The sequence below is a fragment of the Pleurodeles waltl genome, chromosome 7 (assembly GCF_031143425.1).
Source record: "Pleurodeles waltl isolate 20211129_DDA chromosome 7, aPleWal1.hap1.20221129, whole genome shotgun sequence".
Taxonomy (NCBI): Eukaryota; Metazoa; Chordata; class Amphibia; order Caudata; family Salamandridae; genus Pleurodeles; species Pleurodeles waltl.
Window position 1 is genome coordinate 794958080 of NC_090446.1, and position 23156 is coordinate 794981235.

The window sequence follows — 23156 nt, forward strand, 5'->3', positions numbered from 1 at the left end:
ACAAATTGCAAGTATTCCTCCCATCACCTTTTGTGTGTTTGAAAGACCACAATATTCTGCGATATGGAGCACGGAACCTGGAAAGTATGCAGTATTACTGCATTATCCCCCATTATAGCCTGTGGAACTTATAATGATGTATGCATTTACACCACATCGATAAAAAAAGGTACCCCACAATATCTATAGTGCCCCACGTCATATTTCAGTTTCATTTTATTGGCCCAACCATAACGAGGGTATATGGATTAGTTTTCAACATATCTGGAAAAACCTACAAATAACTTGACATTCTGTAGCACCTACAGTTCTACAGATTCGCTATAGTTGTAACAAGGGAATAAAGTTAACTTACGGATGTCGATTCTCTGTTCAATTGGTAAGGGACTGGCTCTGCAGACAAGTTTTGAAAGGCATGTTGCGGCGAGGAGTTGAGCATAGGATGACTATTGAAAATAAAATTAGGAAAACTTTGTGAGAATGGAAAGGAAATAAGAAAAATGATTATTTTATTAAACTAATACTTGCTTAAATCTTTTTATTCAGCAAAGGAAATATATATCTTTGTAATTCAACGTTTCACTCCTCCTCTTTGATCTGTACCTTATGTTAATTAATGTACTGAAGAACCTCTCAACACTAAGCACTCTTACAAAAGTCATCTCTGCAAGTCACGCCGTGCATGCTGGAGTTCCGAGGCCTCAGAGTGCCGTATAAGGTAATCACAAATCTAAGGAAAACTGAATAAAATCCTGGTGATGTGCATTTGGTTATTTTATGGCTTAGCATAATCACTCAACTATACTCTATGTAAATGAAAACTGATCAAAACGAAAAATACTTCAAGCCTCTATTTACACATTTATTAACTGAAAAGTGATTTACAAATGTCAACATGTAACAACATGAAGTCTTGAAGAAGTCTGGAATTTCCCAATAAAATTCTACAATAGAATTGAAGATACTAAAACTCATGCCTTGTAGTTTCTGAAAAGCAGGTTTAAACAAGCATTGTCAAAGCCAATATGTTTCCAATTGGCTGTCATCCTTTTGTCTTTGCCAATGCTTGTTTCTATGTGCAATGGTATGCATGCAGACGCAAGCATGGGCACACTGAAAACTAGCCTTATATATGAGCGCATGCAGGCCTAAGGGCAAGCATAGGCGGATATCTTCAAATGAAATCTATTGAAACGTGCACAAATGCACGCAGTCACTTGTACAGGTCCGGGCCATTATTGCATATAGCGGTATTAGGAGAGCGGCTGGGCTCTCTACAAAGTAAAAAAACAAAATGGCACCAAAATATACATATTTTATCAAAACGCACATGCTGCCACAGTTGTGTCGGGCACCAAAGGACACACACTACTTTTATACGGGTGTCCACCTTGTGCAACAGCAGAATGTGGCCATCCAGAATTAATTTAACTGATGGCTTAAGTGGGCTGCCACACTGCGCCATGCTGTGTGCAGTAGTGGACTGAGAAAAAATGTGAATGACAGAATAAAAGATCAATGGATGAAGAGGGCTTCCCGAATGCTTTCATAAGTATATTACATAAAATTTAGTAGAATTAAAAAGTCTTGGCTAACATCAGCTCCTAAAAAGCAGGAAGTATTTTTTTTGAGGGCCATTCTTTATCCATATTTACAAATAAAGCACACGGAGGAGAACTCATGCATAGAGGTGGGAAACAGAGATTTATGAAAAGAAATGACCTTGGGCAACACATTTTAGCCCAATTAGACCTTGATTATAATTAATATGTAAGTCTACTCTGTACTATTATCAGTGGCCCGTTGTTCCCATATGTGTGGGAACACTAAACCGTATTTTAGCAGCCAGAAAATCTGATTGGTACAATTGTGGGTTCTGGCGGGAAATGCAGCACGGCTTGACCACGCCAAACTCTCCTTCCATAGCACTGGTGGGGCACAGAACACTCCTTCAGTCTCGGCTTCCGATTTTTTGCAGTGGAGGCGGCGGGGGGGGGGGGGGGGGGGGGGGGGGGACGTTAGGTGGCGCGAGAGGGGCTGTAAATAAAAATAAATCATTAAAAACATAAAAATAAAACCACTTACCTTCTCTGCCGCGTGGCGCTCCTCTGTCCGTCGTCGATCCAAACCAGGCAGGCACAGGCTCCCAGCCTGTCCTGCGGCCAATGCTGACGCTGCTCAGGATTGCCGGGCTTGAGAAAGCCTACTACACATGTATGTTTGGCCGGCCTGAGACGACCGGCCAAACATACATGCACTCTGGGGGGGACTGCTGAGCACTCCCCCTCACTGCTCTTCACCCACATGGCCCGCCTCTTTAAAAGAAATTGATAATTAACAAAGTTTATTATCCTTTTCTTCTAAAGGTTTTGCAACTGCCGCTGCTGGAGGGGGGTGACGCTCCTCCTCCCTAGTGGAGGAGCCACCCCTGTCCCCCTTTCCAACTCGAAGCCTCTGCTGTGCCCAGACACCCTCTCCATGACTGCTTCACATCATGCACTATGAATTGCTATCCCTGCTTCTAATTAGCATTTGCTCAGTACAGGTGGTATACTGAAGTGCATTTATCCTTGAATAGAGGACATCACATGCAGATGTGGGGCCAATAAATCCGGGTATTCACGTTATTCCCTATTCTAGGAATAAATACTCAATCTTTTGGATTTATTTGGGATAAGAACAGCAAGAAAGTGCTTATGGCCTCTCAGCATCCCAGTATATGAATCTGCCATCCTATAATTCATGCTGTTATGCTGCTTTGTAAGAGGGGTTCTTGCGCAGAAAGCAATTATGCATTCTATATTTTTTTGCCTGTCCTTTGCAAATGTAACTCCAGGTGAGAGAACGCTTACAAAAGTAAAGCAAAGAAGAGCTTGGTATTAATGCCCGTTCTCTGAGTATCAATTTGTAGGAGAAGACATGAAGCCAATAAAGTGTCAATGGTGTCCTGTTGCTGCAGCAGCACTGTAACTTGACTAATATAGCATGTCACTAATAACTGGAGACTAATGCCTTTTTAGGTAAGGAGTAGATAAAACCTTTTTTATTGACAACTTCAGAGAGAGTGTAGCATAGGATCAGCCCCCTTGAGTCATTTTGAAGCCCAGAAAACAACTCATTAACATTCCCAAACCAATTTAGAACAAGCATTTGCAATGCAACGGGTCTCGCGTTTGCTCATGTTAGAGCTGATCGCGTTTTAAACTCCTAACCCTACTTTTCACCTATCGGGCAAAAGTGCATTTATGTACATAACCCAAAAAAGTGAAATTAATTATGTAAAGCGCTTGACTTCTGCTAAGCGAGATTGCGCTCGTAAATGAGAGAAAAAGAAGTCCACGAGCCCGATGGAAAACAGCGAGCCTCGCATGTTTTCTGTACTTGCTCGCTGCGCTGGAGGAGGGCTAGCCACCGGAAAAGGCATGACGTATGCGTGCCTTCGACTAATGAAAGCAAGCAGATTTTATTAGGCAAGCCCACGAACCAATAAAAAACACTGACGTGACGTTGACAGGGCTCCGAGCCCTTTTCTAAACACTAAAGCGTCTCCCTGCGATACGCATGCGCGAGCGCATGCAACGCAGGCTCGACCCTAAAAAGGGAGAGAAAAATATTAAGTTTAAAGGTGTCAAAAAAATTATAATCATATAAGGGGAACCAGATATAGAATCTTTTACATTTTTTATGCAAAAAGTGTCTTGGAATAAAAATAAATTCAGAGTTCAAAGCTAACCAGGACCTAGGCTCAATGTCCAGCTGACCACGATGGGGTTAAGGTCAGGTAAACAAAGTGGGCCACCTCAGTCAAAGCTTTTGCTTTCCGCTACTTTTACGAAGTCAACATCTCACAACAGGTCAAGGTCCACGCAAAAGCTTCTAATGGTCTCTCTCTGTCTAGTATTTATTACGCTCCCATTTAAACCACTGATTTAGGTCGCACAGGCCAGGAGAGCAATAAAGCTAAATTTCTTAACAGATTATATTGCTTTGGGATAGATTTGCTTCATCTCGGAGGTTCAAATTTTTACCTTGGAAATTAGTCACTTGTCTGCCTCTCAAAATCCTCCAGTTTGGCAAAGTCAGAACAGTAGCTGGACAGAGCTCCACAAAATCAAATATCTTTACTGTGAGGTCCCACTGCACCAGTTTCTGAGGGGAATGAACCTGGTGTTCTTGCCCACCCAGAGTGTGACCTCCTAGGGCAAGCCTCAGCACCTTGTTGCAGTCCTCCAGCGGTGGCAAAAATGGATAAGCCCCACTTGGCTCCAACTGCTGGAAACGTTCTTTCTGGTCAGTCCTGTAACCCCCAGAATCCCTCTATGCCTTCTAGGAGCTAGGGGTCCCTCCAGCCACAGCTCCTGCAGGGTTCAGAGCTCTGTGAACTGAGTTGAGAACTCATGGCAGTCAGGAATCCTTCTACTTTTTGTGACCCTTGTGCAGGCAAACAAGAGGCCAGACACCTGGCCGTTGGAGAGCTGGAGGGTGCCAGCAGGAGGCAGAAGTCTTTTAGTCTTTTTTTCTACAGACGTAGCCTTCTCCGGTCCAGGAATGTTTGGAGGAGGAGGTGGTGGTGGTGAAGTACCAGTCTTTTTCTGGGAAATAGTCTGATTGGAGAATTTTTACTTTTACTACCCAGTTATGTCTACTGTCATACTCTTGCACGCCTCGTTTTAGAACAATTCCTCTTTGCTATACTTTAAAAAGAAAATCCAGAAACCCAGTATCAAAAGGACTTAACCCCCTTCTTCAATCAGAAGGGGCTCGGGCTTTCCTTAAACTGTTCATATGTCCGAGCTAAGAACTGTTTTTTCTTCTGGGGAGCGTGGAACCAGAGAGACTATGATGTTCATGGGAACGAATGGAAGCAAAACCTGCCAACCCCATTTGGCATCCTAAAGGTAAAAGAGGTAGTGGGACGACTGACTTGTGTTCTGCCAACTGTTCCAAAGCCTCTCCCATATGGCTACTCCCTGTTATGTGGCCAGTTGTCTTTAAACCCCTGGAACAGGTCATTAACTCCTGCCTGGAATGCGTATTGGGCCTCTGGCGGTGGGGTGACTAGCAAGACTGGGTAGAAGGCAGGTTTGGTTCAGGTAGCACAAGGTACATTTTTGTAAAATTAATTTACACTTATGAAAAGATCTACTTTTATCATGCAATTAGACTGGAAAAATAAGTGGAACATAAGCATTGTGCTAGCACTTTCCCAGGTGGAGAGAGCAATTGGGAGGTTTAATTGATTCTAGGTCTGTTCACAAAGAACCTATCTTGACCTATACATAGAATACAGCTTCAGGATATTTAGACTCTGCAAGGACATATTGTCTGTACATTGTAGTGTGTCACTTTTTACATTTATATTAAGTAGCCTGTCTTTAAAAGGCAGACTTTAAGGGTGGCTTGTTAACATATACAAATTGAGGTACGTTTCCTTTCTTTGCATCACTACAGAGTTTTAAACTGCAGTACATCCACATCACCTCAGTGATGCTCCTGGTATCTACATATCTTTGTCATATATGTGGGTGATGTAAACTCACACTGCATCACACATATGACATTTAACTTCGAAGTCACTGGTGCAACTCTTTGCAATGAACTGTTGTTCATGGCATGTATTAAGATGCTTGCGCACTGATGTTCCATAGGTGTATTTCTCTCAGTTACCCCCCCTAAGCTTCTGCTTGCAAACCGTGCCAGTAAAGTACATAGATGTCACTTTTTTCATAAGGTAGAATAGTTAAAAGTGTCTATATAATGGATTATCATAGTGACCTGGAAACTTCAGTCTCATTATCTTCCATTTTCCCTCTTTCTCCATCTCTCTTTTGTTCTATGTATCTTTCATCCTGATCAGAAGTCATTTTTGACAAGTATTGTTTCAATGAACTGTGTCAGACACCAAAGAACTATTTGGAGATGAATACCTGCTCAGGAACCAATACAATCTCTGCAACGGTCCATTATTGTTGCAAAACTTCCTTGAGCCAAGTAAAAAAGGTCTGGATGGAACCCGTATGTCCTTGTCTTGTGGTTATGGTGCCAAGAAATGTCAAATACACAGGGTCTAAATGTGCTAAAACTATTTATATATAGGAGTGTGACTTTTTAGGTACTCACATTATGGCTACTTGCAAGCTATTTAGAAAATAATGTTATACTATCAAACGCAACTGTTAAAAAAAAAATGGTGTGATTTGTATACTCTTTTTTGGTATCACGGTAATCGGAACAGAAGTCCCCCCTCAGTGACTGCACAAGAGCTGTGAGTCCAAAATCAGTACTGTGAACCTTTATCAGCAAAAACGTACCAACATTTAAAAACAAACTGAACATATATAAAATGTATATATCGTGCATGCCAAACACAAACATAAACCAGCATAAATAATAGAGTTAAAAGAAAACATAACTGAGTGCGCTAAATTTCATAACAACCTCAAGGGGACACACACTTGCAAGGACAGAAGAGTATATAGCTCAAATAAAGATGAATCAGTAACTTATATCTCAGAACAATCATTTGCTGCTGAGAGATATTTTTCGCCTACCTTCCAGGCTAACATAAAGAACTACGGCATGCAATGTGATCTAGCCAGATGTCTGTTGAGCATTTGTTGGATTTACCAGCTGTTCACAATGTTGTTCTGTCCTTAAGGAGGGAAGACAGGCCCATTGTCCATAACTCAAATAATAAAACCCTTCCTCATCCAAGGCCTATCAATCACAAGTTTAACTAATGGTAGTGCACTACCTACCGTATATCCATGGGACTCAACTGTGAGATGGGCTACATGCATCTACGCTATGTCAGTGTTAACTTTTATGCTCAAAATTAGATCTCTGTCCCTAGCAATTTTTTTTTATAACTCTGTTTTTAATGAGTTTAACATGCATAACCAACAAACAGAAAAATAAACATTGCAGTGCATATCATTGCGAGATATCACAATACCTGTTTATCTCTTATTTGGAGGACAAAGGACATATACAGACAGAAATAAGAATCAACACCAAGCATTTCAGCAGTAGGTACCCCCGGCCTCCTTTACCCACGAACATCCTTATTGTAACCAATCCACGTATATATACTATGGTTACCAGCATTGCAACCTCACCACAGTTGGTTGTCACCTTTATGTTCAACACAGCATTCCATTAGTCAGCCATCATCATCAGTGCTCCAGTAAGAACTGGACTCTCTCACACCAGTGAAGTGTTCCAATAGTGTTCCCCAGGCAATCAGGTCCGTCACTGCCCCCTCCTCCCTGTGTGATATCCTCGTGTGTTGCTCTTCAACAGCGCCCCATTCCAGTATATCACGGATCCAGTAAGGAATGGATGGGCTCTGGGTACTCATTCAGCCCATGGCCACCATGCGCTTAGCCAACACCAGAGCGAGTTGTGTTAATGTATATGTGATGCGCCTACCCCGTGGTCTCCACATTATACCTAGAAGGCAGGTGAAGGGTGTCGCTTCGACCCCAAACCCATGACCCCTTCTACCCTCTGAACCACCTCCCACCAAAATCGCTGCACATGCCTACAGGACCAAGCCAAGTGGAGAAAGGAGGCACCTATCACCCCACATCTAGGACACCCGGCTCTCTTGTCGGGTCAATCTTATTAAGACGAGGAGGTGTAAGATACATACGGTGTACAAAAGTAAAATGCAATAGCTTAAACCTGTTGTTACAGGAAACCGTGTGCCCCAACTACAGCGCCATAGCCCAGTCCGTGTCCTCTATAAGATCCTCCAGTTCTCAGTCACAGACCCTGAGCGCTACACATACCACACCTGGTTGACCCCCCCGAAGTGCTTTATAAAACAGAGTAATTAAATGAGACTCCTCACCCCAAATTATCAGCCCATTCAACACCTTCGAGGCCTGGGGGGGGGAGGGGGCACCAGCGCTCCACACCAGATTTCTCGAACCACGCTCTCCATTTTGGCATACTGCAAGAAATGACCAGTACCCAATCCAAACATATTCCGCCCCTCCTGAAAGGAGATAAACTCCCCATTGGGGTATAAGCCTCCCACTCTCCAACCATCCATGTACATTAGGGTATCCCTAACCCTAAAGGGGGCTAAGTCCCAAATCTTCAATTCCCTATCAAACGGGGCATGTTGAATCACTTTCTTAATGGCTTGCTCCCAAATCCATGCAGTAGTTTTGACCAGATAAGGAACAGCAGTCTCCGACCGACCGCCCGTCATCAATGTATGCACCAACGCCTCTCCGCCCAGCATGCCTGCAAATAGTCGCTTCTCCCAGTTGTCCGACTCAGTCATCCACTTTGCAGCATGTTGTAAGTGTGCTGCATAATTAGTGTTTAATATTAGGGATAGCCAACCCTCCGTCGCCCATGTCCCTCTGCAGTGTCCCTTGTAAATTACATAGTTTTTTTTATGCATATGTGTTTCAAACTTATCTTTATTTGCATATGCATATATTTTTTCACATACCACTTCCGGATTGGTACTGAGTAAGTACACTCAACGAGTTTAGAAGACTACAAGACATTTCAATCTCAATATCCCAGGCAGCATATGACAAAGCAATCAAACATCATGTATATGAGGACTCCTGTGGTGCATCTCCGTCCAGGTGAAGCTGTGCATGCCTCCCTGTTTCGAACAGCAAACAGTCTGGAATGTTTTCACTCATGCATTTTAAGGTGCTTCCCCGATGTTGCCAACCTTTTAAGCTATTCAGGCTTTTATGCAGTTTAACAACAACTTAACTTTATCGTAAAACAAATGAAAGCGAGAATATCAACCAAACATGGCTGTGGACGGTCAGTGTAAGCGCGTGTCTGTGTCACCACTTCAAGTATGAACGAGTAGGCACATAATCTTATCTATATCAGCATTTGTCTGTCCCACATGGGGAGAACTATGTGAGCAGTGTCACAAATGTCTCAGTAGTCGATGTCTTCCCCACTAACTTTCAGGTCTCCCCTCCCCACTCAGTGTCCCCTCCACATTCGGGTCTTGCGTATGTACCTGGGGTAGGTCAATGGTGACCAGCATGGCCAAGCTCGCCAACAGGAAGAGAATCAATTGGTGCTGATTAATGTACAGACCAGATACTTCTCCGAACGTTGTCATGACGTCTAGCAGCACCGGGACAGAGTTCTCCGGATCAGTGATGTGAAGTAGCGCATCATTCACGTAAAGGGAGACGACATGAGTATGTCCCTCCACTATCATTACCCATTCAGCTATATCTCTCCTCAAACGATGCACAATGGGCTCCATAGCAAGCACATAAAGGAGCGTGGACAGCGGGCAGCCGGAGAACAGAGTCTTGATCTCTACACCACCACATAAAAATATGCTCTCAACAGTCCAACATCAAGGGAGGTGGCCTCAATATTGGCCTGCACAGCTGCACTGGATGCCTCAATCACAGTGAGTATCTGTGCCCTGGAGGGCTCACCGGGTGTGACTGGGTTCGCTGGTGGCTCCTCACGTGTGTGTGTTTTATTTGGGGAGGGCATCTCTCCCATGTGTTCCTGGGGCCATATATTGGTCGATTCTGTTCTGTTGTGGCCAACCAAGCAGCCTCCACAACCGAATGAACCAAGCATCGCGTGGAGGTTGCACCCAGCTCGCAGCGGCCTCACCACCTTCCCCCGGGCTGCTATAATATAGGGCCAGCACACCTCATAAGGGCCCAGTCACACTCCAAGGAAACGTTTTGGACTGGTCCAGGCAGTCACTGCAGTTCACATAGTCCCGGAGGCAGCAGTGCACCTAGAAATGCCTTGGTCCACCTACGAAGGCTGCCTCAGCCACTGCTACTGGAGCGGCTGTGACACTGCAGCCCCCGGGGACATACAGCCCCCAGGCTAGCATCCGCCAGTCACAAGCTGACTCCTCCGGTCTCGAAGAATTTGCGATTCTCCTTCTTAACACTCACTTACTGCCCAACAGGTGACAGGGCTCAGTCAGCCCCCAACCCCTGGAGTCCAGTGGCAGAGCTCCAAGGTGAGTGTTTAGTCCCTAGGTCGTAGTCAGACTCTGATGTTAGCACCCGGCAGGCGGGGGGGATCAGGCTCTAGTCTATCTCATAGCGGGGGAGCCAGCATCGCGAAGTCCTCCCTGTGCCCTGTTCTCATGAGTGATGGCACAGTCTAGCCCCCCCACCTCCGCTGTCAGAGTCATCAATGGGTATTTGTCCCAGTTCACAGGGGGATCATGCGACCTGGGGGCTCAGTAGGTCACCCGTTGCACCCAGCCTTAGCAGCAAGCCAAGTGGCTTGCATGCTCTTTTCCCCAGAGGCACAGCAGGAGACCCCCCCCCGCCCCAAATAACCGCCCCCCAAGGCCCTCAAGTCAGCGCGGTTTCCCCCTGGCCCCCACCAGTGCTCAACAATGAAACTCTCCTGCTGCAGCTGTGTCTAGGTCCCCAGGGTATCCCTCTCCTACTCTGGGGCTCTCCTGCAGTCATCAGGCTCCAGGTGATCTCGGTCTGTGCAGGCCAGGTCTGGCCCATTCAGCGCTTCACTGGCCCCGAGGTGCAGGCTCGAACGTGACCCAGGATGCTCAGCGCCTCCCCTATGCCAAGCAGGTAAGGCTTCCTCTGCAACGTTGGGGATTCAGCACTCAGCCTCAGCCACTCCACTCCTAGACATGAGGTCCCACACATCAGAGGCCCAGCTCCACACCACTGTGTCAGCAAGCTAGTCTACTGCTCCAGGGAAGCTCCTAACTCAGGTGTGCCACTGGGTCTGTCCCTGCGCCGCAGTCTTGGTGCCTGCCACATTCACCACCGCACCTCAGAGCACGCCATCACCAATGGTCCGAAGGCACCCGCCCCCACAATGCATCCCAATGCGCGACCACAGGCCTCTCCACAGTTCAGGCTGCATCGCTATCTGCAGGCACTGCTCTTCCGGGGAGCACTGATCAATCCCCCATTATATCAGGGCGGATACAGGGGTCATTAGTCGGGCATAGAGACTTTGATTCAGGATGGTGAAGGATAATTGCCGGGCCATTTGCAGAGCTCACAGAAGCGAGACTCGCACGGCCGCCATCTTGGCCATGCCCCCCAAAATTACAGGCTGTGCAATTTTGTAATTATTTTGTCCTGTGACTATCACCTTCCTAAAAATGTTGTTGGTACTTGAATTGGGATTGTGTTAACTTGTCCCTGCTTGTGAGTTCATGTTGTTTCAGTGTGCTAGTCCTTGCACCAAATAAAAAAATAAACTGGCCATGCAGCCTTTGTCAATGTGGCCCAAGTGCCCAGCCCATGTGAGGGTGACAACAGAACAAGGCTAGAAAACCAGAGTGGTCCTGGCATGTTTTGTCAGAGCACGCCCAGTACAGTGCACAGCAGGCGCAATAGGCCAGACCACTTCGGGGTGGGGCAAAAATGGTGCTTTCTACAAATTTTTCATTATATATTCAATTGTATTAGCTTTTAAAGCATAGTAAATGATTACCTTACAGTACATCAGGATACCCAGCCACATAATCATAATCAGGCATGTTTTCAGGTGGGTGGGTCATAGGCCCAATTAGGAAGTCTACATATAAAACGTCTAAGTGCAAGCCTCCCTTTCAATGAGTCATGCTATCATTGTGAAAAAATAGTTGAAACGCAATTTCTAATGGACTGATGTATTAACAAAGAAGACAAAGTTTATTATCATGTCATCCTCTAATCACACCACAATTTGTATTGCTGCGATTTACAATACATATATTCCTCAATTACCGAAGTATCAGGTGATTAACACAGGAAAGCTTGAAAAGACAATTCATAACTTAACGCTGACCATTTACTGAGGCTCTGAGGTCTAACCTAGAATACCAGGTCAACACGTGAAAGTTTATGGGTGGAGGCTTCTAGCAGTGAGAGCACCAGGGCCGGCTTTAGCGCAGATGGCTGATGGTGTGACAATCTTTGCTGGGGCCCTTCAATGATTCCATCCCTATCGCCCTCTAACAGTGCCCCTCATCTCTACATAGCCCCTCATGTGTGTTCCATTTGTTTTATAGCGCCTCTCCTGACAGTTTAGGGCATTGGAGTAGTTTACATCACACACAGAGACTACATACCAACATTTTAGGAGAAGAAAGTGGGAGACTTTAAAAAAAAAACTTGACCTACTGAAGCAGAGGCAATTTCACGCAGGAGACTACCAAAATAATGCAGTTTTCTGCTTCACAAATCAGGAGTCTCCCAGCAGAATTTGGTCTCCTGGCATTTATGATACAGAGTCAATGAATCTTGTGTGTAACCCAGTGTATAGAACATCTTACATAAGAAAACTGAGAATTATAAGGTGTAGGAGTCACACGTCATCCCTACCAGTAGGCCTTGTTTTTTGCCTGGAGAAACACAAACTCAGGATTTAAAACAGTGGATGGGGTTAGCTTTATTAAAAAGTATCTATTTCTACCCAAGCAAACCCTATTTAGTAACATTGGGATAGTGAATGACTGGGAAAAACAATTTTTAACTTGCAGGATGCAGTTTTGCATGCAGCTCTTTGATGGCAGTTCACAGCTCACTGTGCTACATTACGAATGCAACTTATGAACGGCAGGTAACAAAAGGATCTCTGTGACAAAAGCAGTAACCCACCGAGCTATGCACATAAAATACAGTTCTGTGGGAATGACAGCATTACTAAAGATGGTGGTGCTACTGCAATGCCTATACATTATGCAAGGGTCCTACTATGAGATCCCAAGATCAGTCTTTGGAGAACTGGACCACCTAGTGGTGGACTTCCTGTGACAGGGCAAACGCTGTAGGGTCAGTTTGTCTACACTTCGAAGAGAATGGGAGAAAGGTGGTTTAGAGGTGTCTGTCCTCGTATTATACTATCTAGCAGCCCAATTGCAACACAGAATACATTGGCTAAATGGGAAGCTTATCTGGGAAAGACGCTTACTCAAGGAATCACAAGGGAACTACCAATTAGAGGAACTCCTGATGAGGGGAGGTAGAATATCCCACACATCCCCCCCCTTATAATCCAGCTAATGGGAAGAATATTGGAGAGAAAGGTTAACAGGGTTTTTAAGAGAGCGCCTTATACCCCAGACATGGATATCTGGATACTATCCCTCTTTGTACAGATAAAATCAGTAATATTGGTGACCAAGTGGCAGGAGGGTGGCTGTCTCATGCTATCCGACCTCTACCCGGATGGTAGACTTATTACATACCAACAAGCACAGGAATTGTCTTATCTAAAAGCAGGGCGCTTCCTAAAAATGTACAAAAATTGCTGCAAAATGTGGAATTCCTATTGCCCAACACCGGGGCATGTTGTTTGGGGTCAAGGACAACACATTTTCATGTTTATTTTTTCTTTGGAACATGTAGGCCCAACCCACTTTGGCTGCCAGTTTAGAGAGAAGGAAACTGTCTGTAGTTGAGGTGATATGTGTGTCCATAAGTTCAGGCTGGTGGAACTTGTATTTATGGTTCATTAATAAAACGCTTTCATTATTAGGGTGAGCACTGTAAATAAACATTTTAAAGTCACACAGCTCTACTGACAGTTGTTCAAGTAAAAAAAACAAAAAAACACGTACAAGCGTTTGAAAAGTTTGACAATATGAGGCTCAGTATAATACTCCCAGAATGCTCTCTGATTTGATGCAAATGTTTGCAGAAGCTTGTAAGGAAGAGTGATGATTCTTTGCTTTCAAAATAAAATGTTCAGAAAAAAATGCAAGTAGGAAAAATCGATACAGTACTATGACATTTTAGGTGCTATTTCTTTGAAGCATCATTTAGTAAAGTGTGTTGATACATGCTGGTATTTCCCAAAAATATTCCTAACGAAAAATCAGTGTAACTATTTTCAACATGATTATGGGAAGCTTCAAAATAAACAGGCACTGGCAAAGCCAATTGATCTGACATGTTTTGTGAGTCTCATGGTTTTGTCAATGTGTGTCTTGTTTTAACATGGCTTTTGGGACATGTTATTGCTGTGGAAGCTGGCAGGCCCTCACTATTGTAACAAACACTGGCAAAAAGAAAAAAAAAAAAAAGTTTTTGGTCTCAAAAAGCACACATTGCCACCAGTGGCATAACAAAGGCCCCGTAGCCCCCCCTCAGCACGGCACCTGCCCAGAGTGAGCCTGGAGAAGGGGAACCTCCATGTTCTTTGCATGGGGGCCTCCTCCAGTTTCATTACATCATTGATTACCATAGTAGTTCCTAGCACCAAACAAAACGACTTTGTGTTCCGATATGCTCCTTGTCAAAGAGAAGAATGATCACTCACAGTAAAGGCAGCCGAGAGAGAGAAATATATGTTTAATAAAAACAAAATGTCTAAGTTAACGTCAGACCTAATTAGGGACCCAATTCTCAAAGAAAGTCATAAAAGTGCACCCATGGTTTCTGTCTTTGAATTGGTGACTTTCATGAATTCACATGAACTTACAGAAGTAGACCCGGAAATAGTAATTCTAGAAAATATTTGTGAACTGTATTTTAGCACGAGCAAATCTGCATGTGAAGATTTGCTCAAGTGAAAATCTATTGAGCGTTTACAAGTTCACTTTCTCTCAAACCACTTTTTTCCAAGCCCTGGAAGAACTTCTACTTCTGCCATTGTCAGGAGTAAATTCCAACCTTTCTCATTATGAGAAAGGATTAGAGAAGAGCTGGTGAAAATCCTTAAAACATGCATGTTAGTAGGTTTGCCTACTTAAAGGCATTCTGGACCTGGAACTATTGCTTACTGCTTCCTCCAGCCCAATTATGTAGATCTGCGGAAAGGTGGCAAAATAAGGAAATTGCTATAGTAGGGATTGAAATTGCAAGTATTCAAGCAGTACTATAACATTAGCCGTGGCATAATCAGAGAGGCTATTATCAGAGCACTTATATAATGAGATTGCTGCCATAATTTGTTGCCTCACTACATAGCACCAAAGGGACAAGTAGCCATTTTTACAGGAGAGGTAGATTTAAGAAGCAACCTGTCCCATGGACAAGTAGATATTTTATTAAATTCCACACCCCTGAATTCAGTATATTTTATACATATGTCATATCTAACCCCCAGACACATGCATGCCATATACCCCTCCCGAGATCACGACTGCCCAAAGTGTGGGGCAGACGATGTTGACTTTCTCCATTTGTTGTGGAACTAGCCAACAGTATGGAGGTATTGGCTGGAGATTCCTGTCCAGTTCAAAGCAGTTACGGGGTGGGATATACCGTTGGTGATCGAAACATGTCTACTAGGAATCTTACCACAAAACCGAGCCTGAAAGTTGAGTAGGCGCTATATAGTGCTGAGCCTTGTGGTGGCAAAATGATGCATAAGTCTGTGGGAAAGATAGCATCACTAAAGATGGTGGTGCTACTGCAATGCCTATACATTATGCAAGGGCCCTACTATGAGATCCCAAGATCAGTCTTTGGAGAACTAGACCACCTAGTGCTGGACTTCCTGTGACAGGGCAAACGCTGTAAGGTCAGTTTGTCCTCACTTCGAAGAGAATAGGAGAAAGGTGGTCTGAAATAAGTGCGAGTCAGAAGGGACAACGAGGCACAATAAATACTATTAGCATGGGCAGAGAGGACTAGGGCACTGCTCGTCTATACTTTCACACAAATCAATGCACACAAGTCTCAAGAGGGTGGAGCACACTAATAACTACGTGGGTGCAAGGGAAAGTTTTTTTTTGTCTGTTCCTTATTCACAAGACAACTATGACGACAAACTGAAATCATAAAAGGACAACTCTATCAGACAGAAGATGATAAACCCTATGTGGAATTTCGTGTGGGTAGGAGTGGGAAAGCATGGGGGGGGTTCTTGTTATTCTTTGGTTCAACTGATTACAATACAAGCCGTTTTTTGCTATTCAACATGTCGGGTTGGCTCAGCTGCCATCCTTCTATGTAAATGTATTCATATGATCCTGACGTTGTTGTCTGCTAATATAATGCTTAATAAAAAAATTATACAAGTACATATTTTTTTTTTTAAACTTTACAAACTTTCAGACGTATCATAAGGATTTTGCATTAGGCAATTATCTTATTTGTTCTTTAATGAAGAAAGGGGTACTTTTCCTTTGTGCTATATAACGAAAGATCTTTCACTCATTCTTTTTTGTTTTAAAGAAATGTCTGTCTTTTACAGGAAACCATGTCATATATGTACTCGGGTGTTGAAAACTTAATGGAAGCTTTTATACCCGACCCTTCATGGAAGTTCTTCAAAAAAAGTTTTTTAAAATTCCACTACATGGTATATTAGCAATATTAAGCTTCGAAATAAATATATGTTGGACAGATAAAAATAAAATAAATACAATAAAATATGTAGATCTGCGGAAAGGTAGCAAAATAAGGAAATTGCTATAGTAGGGATTGAAATTGCAAGTATTCAAGCAGTACTATAACAGTAGCCCTGACATAATCAGAGAGGCTATGTGATCTGCATGGTACGTGGTCTGTGTTCCTTCACATTAGTCAAAATTGCTACTAGACAAACCTCTGATCTTTCTCCAGCAGAAGCAATAGTCACCGCGTATTGTTTGAAAGTTTTATTTTTGCCTGAAAATTTCGACAGTGTCCAGCTCACCCGCCCCCCCAGCTCAGCTCCCTCAGCACTATGGTGGCACTGGTCACATCATCCTAAACCCAGTGTAGATTGTGCTGGCCTAACGCATTTGTTACTGGGGACGATATTGCAGCACTGCTGCAAAACCGGTCCCATCCCAGTAACATAACCGGCCCCCTCGTACACAAAAACAGCACTCCACCCTCCCAGCCTTTCGGGGAAATGCCAGAAGCCCTGTGTGGCCCCTCCGGCCCTGAGTCAAACAACTGTCCATTGTGCATGTGTTTGAGACCCAGTTGCCAAGAATGAGAATCACATGGCTCAATGCTTCAATTTATTTATCCAGTGCTTATTATTTCACTTCTGCCATTGGGACACACTGTAAATAACAGAAGTTACTACCTCCCAATTTACAATAATCAAAAGGCAAACTCTAAACCAGTAGAAGTTATGGCAAATTTATAATGAATGTGCAAAACAATTAAAATCACATCAGCTTCCTAGCACATGGGAGACACTCAAAACGTTACACTAACAGAACAGGTTTTGGCAAAGTCAAAGGTCAGAGTTACCCAATAACCAACCCATAGGGAACTGGGTACATATGTTTTTATGTTGAAAATACTGCTCCATGGAGGGAAGATTAATAAATCAACACGGTTAGAGATCCTCTAGACAGTGAATCAACAAATGGTAAAAAAGGTCAGAGTTTACTCTAAATCAACATTTAGTCAAACTTTTTTAAACGTTGGTGATTTAAAGTCGTGGCCAAACATTAAAATGCAGAGGGACTTAAATAAAAAATGAGAATCGGTGTGAAATAGATATACAAGGAGGTGGTGGAACGAACGGTTACACATGGAATACAAGATAAGTAACTGCTCTATAATCCGTCCTACCTCATAGGACATTTATTTACAGGGCAGAGAATAAAAGGTAGCTACCGTTCTGATGCATAATATAATACCACATTGGTCTGTCACCAAAAGGAAGCTTCAATCCGGAGAAAATTTTCACTGTTGTTAGTGTTAGGGACAATTAATGGCACCAATTGTTTGCAAAGCTGGAGCTTCAGATTATCTTATGCAGCCCAACATGACATTTGTGATGTGTGACCTGCTGACTAGGGTTTAAGGCGGCTACCCTGATTGAGAAGCTAGCGCAGATCAATAAGCAAACAAAACAGTGATTTAACAAGTCTAAATTGTATATGGAATAATGAGACTACCGCCTCGGTGTCCAAAACACACCACTGTCAAAAGGAATCTGACAGCCAGAGAAGAGAAAACTGTAGGAGCTAGCTCGCCACAGTGCCAAAATGGCTAAGAGCACTGAAGAATGATTTCCCAAGCAGGGTACATCTACCAAATTGTCTCAGTCGCTTGGCTAGCCTCCAAAGACTGTCTGATGACGTATATGAGAAAATGACTCGGCTGCAGCATCTCCCTCCACGGAGGTGAACCTGTAAACCAGAACTTTGTAGCGCTGATGCCACCATGTAAAGTGTCTCCGAGGCTGATGATTGCAAATATTCTTAATTACAAATATTGTGATATCATGCTAAGAGCAGCAAGTCGGCTGGGCATAGGTTATAAGATGTAGCTCCCCTAGTTTATTAAGGTCTTTCTGGACTATACAAAATTAGTCCTTAAGGAACACAAACCCTTTGAAGCAGCAAAGAAGCAAAATAAATCAACTAACTAATTAGCTGTATGGTTATTTTTCTAGGCAAGCTAAACGTCTTGTTCAAGAATACTTCTTCAACACCTTCACTTTTTTGCAACTTAGTGACTGAGGGCTTGCACAGAAAATAAAACTGTCTTACAATCACAGGCTTTTCTCACAATAATTTCATGCGAAGTTGCAGGAGAAATGACAGAGTGGGAGATTGCAGCATCGGTCTGCTGATCTGAAACTTTGATATAATAATTTGCCCTGATTTAGACCAACATTGTGTTAGCCGGATTAAAATGGGGAGTCAAACTCCACTTACTGATAGTGCCTCTTCCTACTGGATGGACAATGCTTGGTGGGCCTGGCATCCCCCAAACAGCAAATTCCTGTCCTTTACAGCAGTGTGTGACTTTTGAACACTGATTTTCTTTTCTCCTACCATTGGTATGAGGCTTGCATCGGAGTCCCAAACATTTCATAATTTGCATTTGAGTCAGGAATAAGTGGCTTGCCGTAGGCATAAGGAGGAATGTGGTAATTAAATGCTTCATTTACTCACAGATGTGTGCTTTGTTGATTACCTAAAGGAGGGGGCAGTGTTGTACTTCACTACAAATACCTGTTCTACTGACTCCTGACAAACCCTTTGTGAAGTATGTAAGCCAAACCTGAGGGAAAGTGTCATGGTCTACATTAGAAACACAGAAACAGAAAGAGGAAGCAGTAGGTGACCTACAGGCACAGGTACCGGAATTGGAAGAGAAATACATGAATTCAGCCTTCCTTTTACCCACTGTAACACAAGAAGCTTTTTGGCACCACCATAATGCAAGATAATGTAATGTCATAAGATCCCAGAAGAGGGTCAGCATAGGGGGGGGGATGAGGGGGTGACGGGGGTTGTTCTCCCAGCGTTACAGCAATATCAACAGAGCTGAATTGGGTGCTCAATCCAAATGTTAAGTCAAAAATCAATTCAGAGATAGTGCAAGAGCATACAACAGGGCAGAATGGAACATTCCTTTCAAAGGAAGGATGCAACTGGAAGACAAAAACATAAAAAATAAAAGTATCTTTGGAAACAATGGTGTGATGTTTTCGCCCAGAGTGGAAGAGACACTTAATTGCAGGACCAAGGAGGGTGGGCCCTGCCCTGCCTCCTCCTGTCACCAACATGTGCAGTATAGGCCTGCCCTTGACCCGGGCTTAGCCTTGGAGTGGCCTACATGCTCTTGATGCTTTATAGTGCAGGTGGTGACGACACAGATGCAGCAGTGTTCAGCCCCTCCTCCTGGAGCAGAGCAGTCTAGGACTGGTAGTCTACTCACTAAGGCCCCAAAAAAGTTCTGTGCGTCTCGCGCCGTGGGAAAATTCTTGGTGCTTTATAGCGTAGGTGGCGATGACTGGGATGCGGCAGTGTTCAACCCCTCCTCTTGGGGCAGAGCAGTCTGGGACTGCTAGTCCCCTCACCAAGCCCCAGAACAACGTGCTATGTGTTCCTCGCTGTGAGAAGATTCTTGGTACTTTATAGTGCAGACGGCTATGACCAGGTTGGGGTGGTATTCAGCCCGCCTCCTGGGGCAGAGAAGTCTGCGACTGGTAGTCCCCTCACCAAGGCCAAAAACAATGCGCTGTGTGATACATCCATATCAAACTGCCTTTAGGCCAGAGTGGGTAATGCACCACCATATATGTAGGCTGTACAGTGCTCTGACCATGGACAGAAGAATGCAGAATCCAATGGCGGTTATTAGAGCAAACTTTAAGAAGGCATTCAATATCTTAAATTGGGACTACTTGCTTACTGTATTCCATAAGATTAAATACAGGGTTGCAAGGTTCTATGTAAACAAGGCAAGACTAAAGTGACAGTAAAGGGGAAGCATTCAGCAGTGCAATTCATTATTGCCCCTTTGGTTTGCAATTGTTATTGAACCATTTGCAGAATGGTTCAGAGTGGATGGTCCCAAACAGGCAGTTCAGTGTGCTCCCGAGTCACTGTTTGCTGTTAATCTACCCACGCTGGTCAGGTCGTGGAGCAATTTGTATGCTAGACATTTTTTAGGTGTTTTTATGACCCTGAGTGAGCTGGGAAAGCCAATATTGTTCCTGATCAGCAGAAGTGATAGTAAGATTGAATGGAATTTGCAGCTTAAATGAGAAGATGTAGGCTTTAGGTACCTGGGTGTTTTCATTGCACAGGAGGCATCTGTGAGACAAACAAAAACATTGCCACATAACTCAACGCTCTCAAACCATGCCACAATGCATGTCAGACCCATCTCCACCAGGGTAGTCCTCTTCAAGATAGAGTAGCTCCCTCACCTGTTCTACACAGTACAGAACTACTCACCTAAAACCATTTACTATAGTCTTGTAGGTCACGCTTACTCTTTGACAGAAGAGTTCTTAGGTTGGCTATGACGAAATGATGTAGTCACACTTTTTATGTCAGAATAGGAATGAAGGACAGTCATCTGTACTGGGATCTTCTCAAGGCTGAGCAGAGAGTATTCTGTATTTAGTATGAAGCACTGACGAGGATGGGGTGGCTGGTTAGACTAGCAGGAGAAATGCCTCTTTGGGTGGTAATTCAGTTCTGGTAAGTGTTGTCCTTTGAGGGATATGGGGCCACATTGGTACCTTTAATTAGGGAGATTCAGCACACCATGAGATCATTCTATTGTTGGCTGTTTTACACACAGAGTGGCAATTACATGGTAGGTAATTTTAAAAGGTACCTATGTCCTAAAGTTTCTGCATGACAATTTTACACATTGCCAGACATCTGCATTTTGGAAACAAAACGTACTAATGGAGAATCTGAAATGCACACAATATCCCAAGTTTAGAAGACATTGATTATCAAAACTCTATACATCTTCATGCAGCTTAAAAACCTTTGGGCACAGATATGCTAGTACATGCAGACCAGGTATGAAGAGATGCTCCCACAGCCCTGAGAGATGTTACTATGACCACTTGTTTTCGCTTGATTCAGTTGACATACATACACAGAATATAATCCACTAGACTAAGGAAGTGGAAAATTAAATGAGACTTGTCACCCAAATCCCTGTGTTGTCAAAAAGTATGGGGATATTTTATACACACAATATGGGACTGCATGTTAATTGACTGGAAACCTGTCTTTACACTCAAAATGCCCGTCTATGTAGGATGACCTTGACATAAGGTGATTTTGGAAAATGTTCATTATTGCTTGCATAGACAGATAAAGTGCAACACCATTGTGCATGTGAGGCCCCAGAAGTAGAGGCACGTATTCATGGCACGGATAGGTTCATGACAAAGGAAGCTTCTACAACTGCACATGAAATTGTCCCACAGATAAATAAAAAAAATACAAATAAATAAAAAGATGTGAGAGCTCGATGTCAAACTAGCAATACAGCGGCCTTTGTGAAAGCACAACATTTCCCCTTTCATATAACAAGTAGGGAATAGGTAAATGTATGTAATACTGTTGAATATTGGTTGTGCTGGAAATGATCTAAGAGACTCGTGCACATGATCTTATTGCAGTTATCTTTCATAAATGGTTATGAAAATGTCTACAAAAATTGTTATTGAAAAATGTTTACATTGGTTTCAGATACACTACTAGCAATGTGATTATTTGTATAAATTTACACAGAGATGAATAAAAGCCACAGTTGGATATTCAAGTTTAAGGTGAAGCATATCTCTATGAGAGCTTTGGGTGGAGCTCCTCACGGCACAGAGAAGCCCAGTCAACCTTCCGGGATTTGTCTGTGGAAATAAGCACAATCATTTGCAGGCCAAATCCTTACCAGTGGACACTAGACCCATTTACAAATCTTGCTGGGGATATATTTTAACTACTCTTACTACAGATGCATCATTTGGTCTTTACATTTAGTTTCTGCAAGCTCCCACTGGATTTCAAAGGCATACATGAAATTGGTCTACAGTAACAAATACCATTCTCTAATCAGAGAGGAAAAATATTGCTATTAAGGTTAAGGTGCTTACCGTTCCCTGTTCTAATAAAAGCTGACATTTGCTTAGACATTCAGGACTTTCAATAAGTTCCAGGAGCACCTTCTCAGCTTGCAACCGCTGCCCAAGGTCGGTCCCTTCATACAGTTGTGTGCATAGTGCTTCAAGTTCAGCTAGACTCTGAAAATAATAAATAAGAAATATCTTTCAAAATTAAGGCATATGGCATGACATGTATGTAAACGTGTCCAGTACTAACAATTTTGTTAATTTCAAATAGTTCTCCCACAAGATGGACTGTTATAACAATCTCTCAAGTTACTCAATTTGTGGAACTACATCTTTTGTCACATTTTAAAACTTCATCATTACAAGAAAAAACAATGATAACAAAGTGGATTTACATAGGGTGCATAGTACGGGAGGAGAATCATACAACATTCCTTCAGATCTTGAAAGACCCTGCAGGTGCTCCAGGCCTACGTTCAAGCTCCATAGACAGGACCTCTGATCAGGGACATAGTTGAGTCCACCATCTTAGCACTACTCAATAAAGGGGTATTGGAGCACCAACACCCTTTCTTCAAGTGGCTGCCTGGGGATCCTACTAGTGGTTACTACAAATCTGCAGCATAAACACACCTTATGTCACCTTGTCCTGCAGCCCTTGCATGGTCCCATGCCCTGTGGCACCCTGCCCCCTGCACCCAACCCATTTCACATATAACAAGTTTGAGGTATTAGAAGAAGACATAGAGCCCCCACATAAGCTCTACTTGCTTCTCAACATAATTGGGAACATAAAAATGCATGTAGGTCCTACGAGTCTAGATAAGAGTCTCTACGCTATCCCCAATCAAAATCCCATCTGTCAAAAAATGTGCTTCAGGCGAAAGAACGGTGGAAATGTCTGCACAATATAG

General features: G+C 43.3%; 1 protein-coding gene across 2 annotated transcripts in view; it reads right to left on the reverse strand.

Moving 5' to 3' along the window:
- RANBP17 (RAN binding protein 17) overlaps nt 1–23156 on the reverse strand; it is a 1172021-nt gene that overhangs the window by 1125574 nt on the left and 23291 nt on the right. For both annotated transcript variants that reach the window (XM_069199335.1, XM_069199333.1), the window contains exons 2-3: nt 22267–22413; nt 356–446 (exon numbers count right to left, since the gene is read on the reverse strand). In XM_069199335.1, the coding sequence (XP_069055436.1) occupies nt 356–446; nt 22267–22413 (238 nt within the window). The remainder of the gene's footprint in view (nt 1–355; nt 447–22266; nt 22414–23156) is intronic.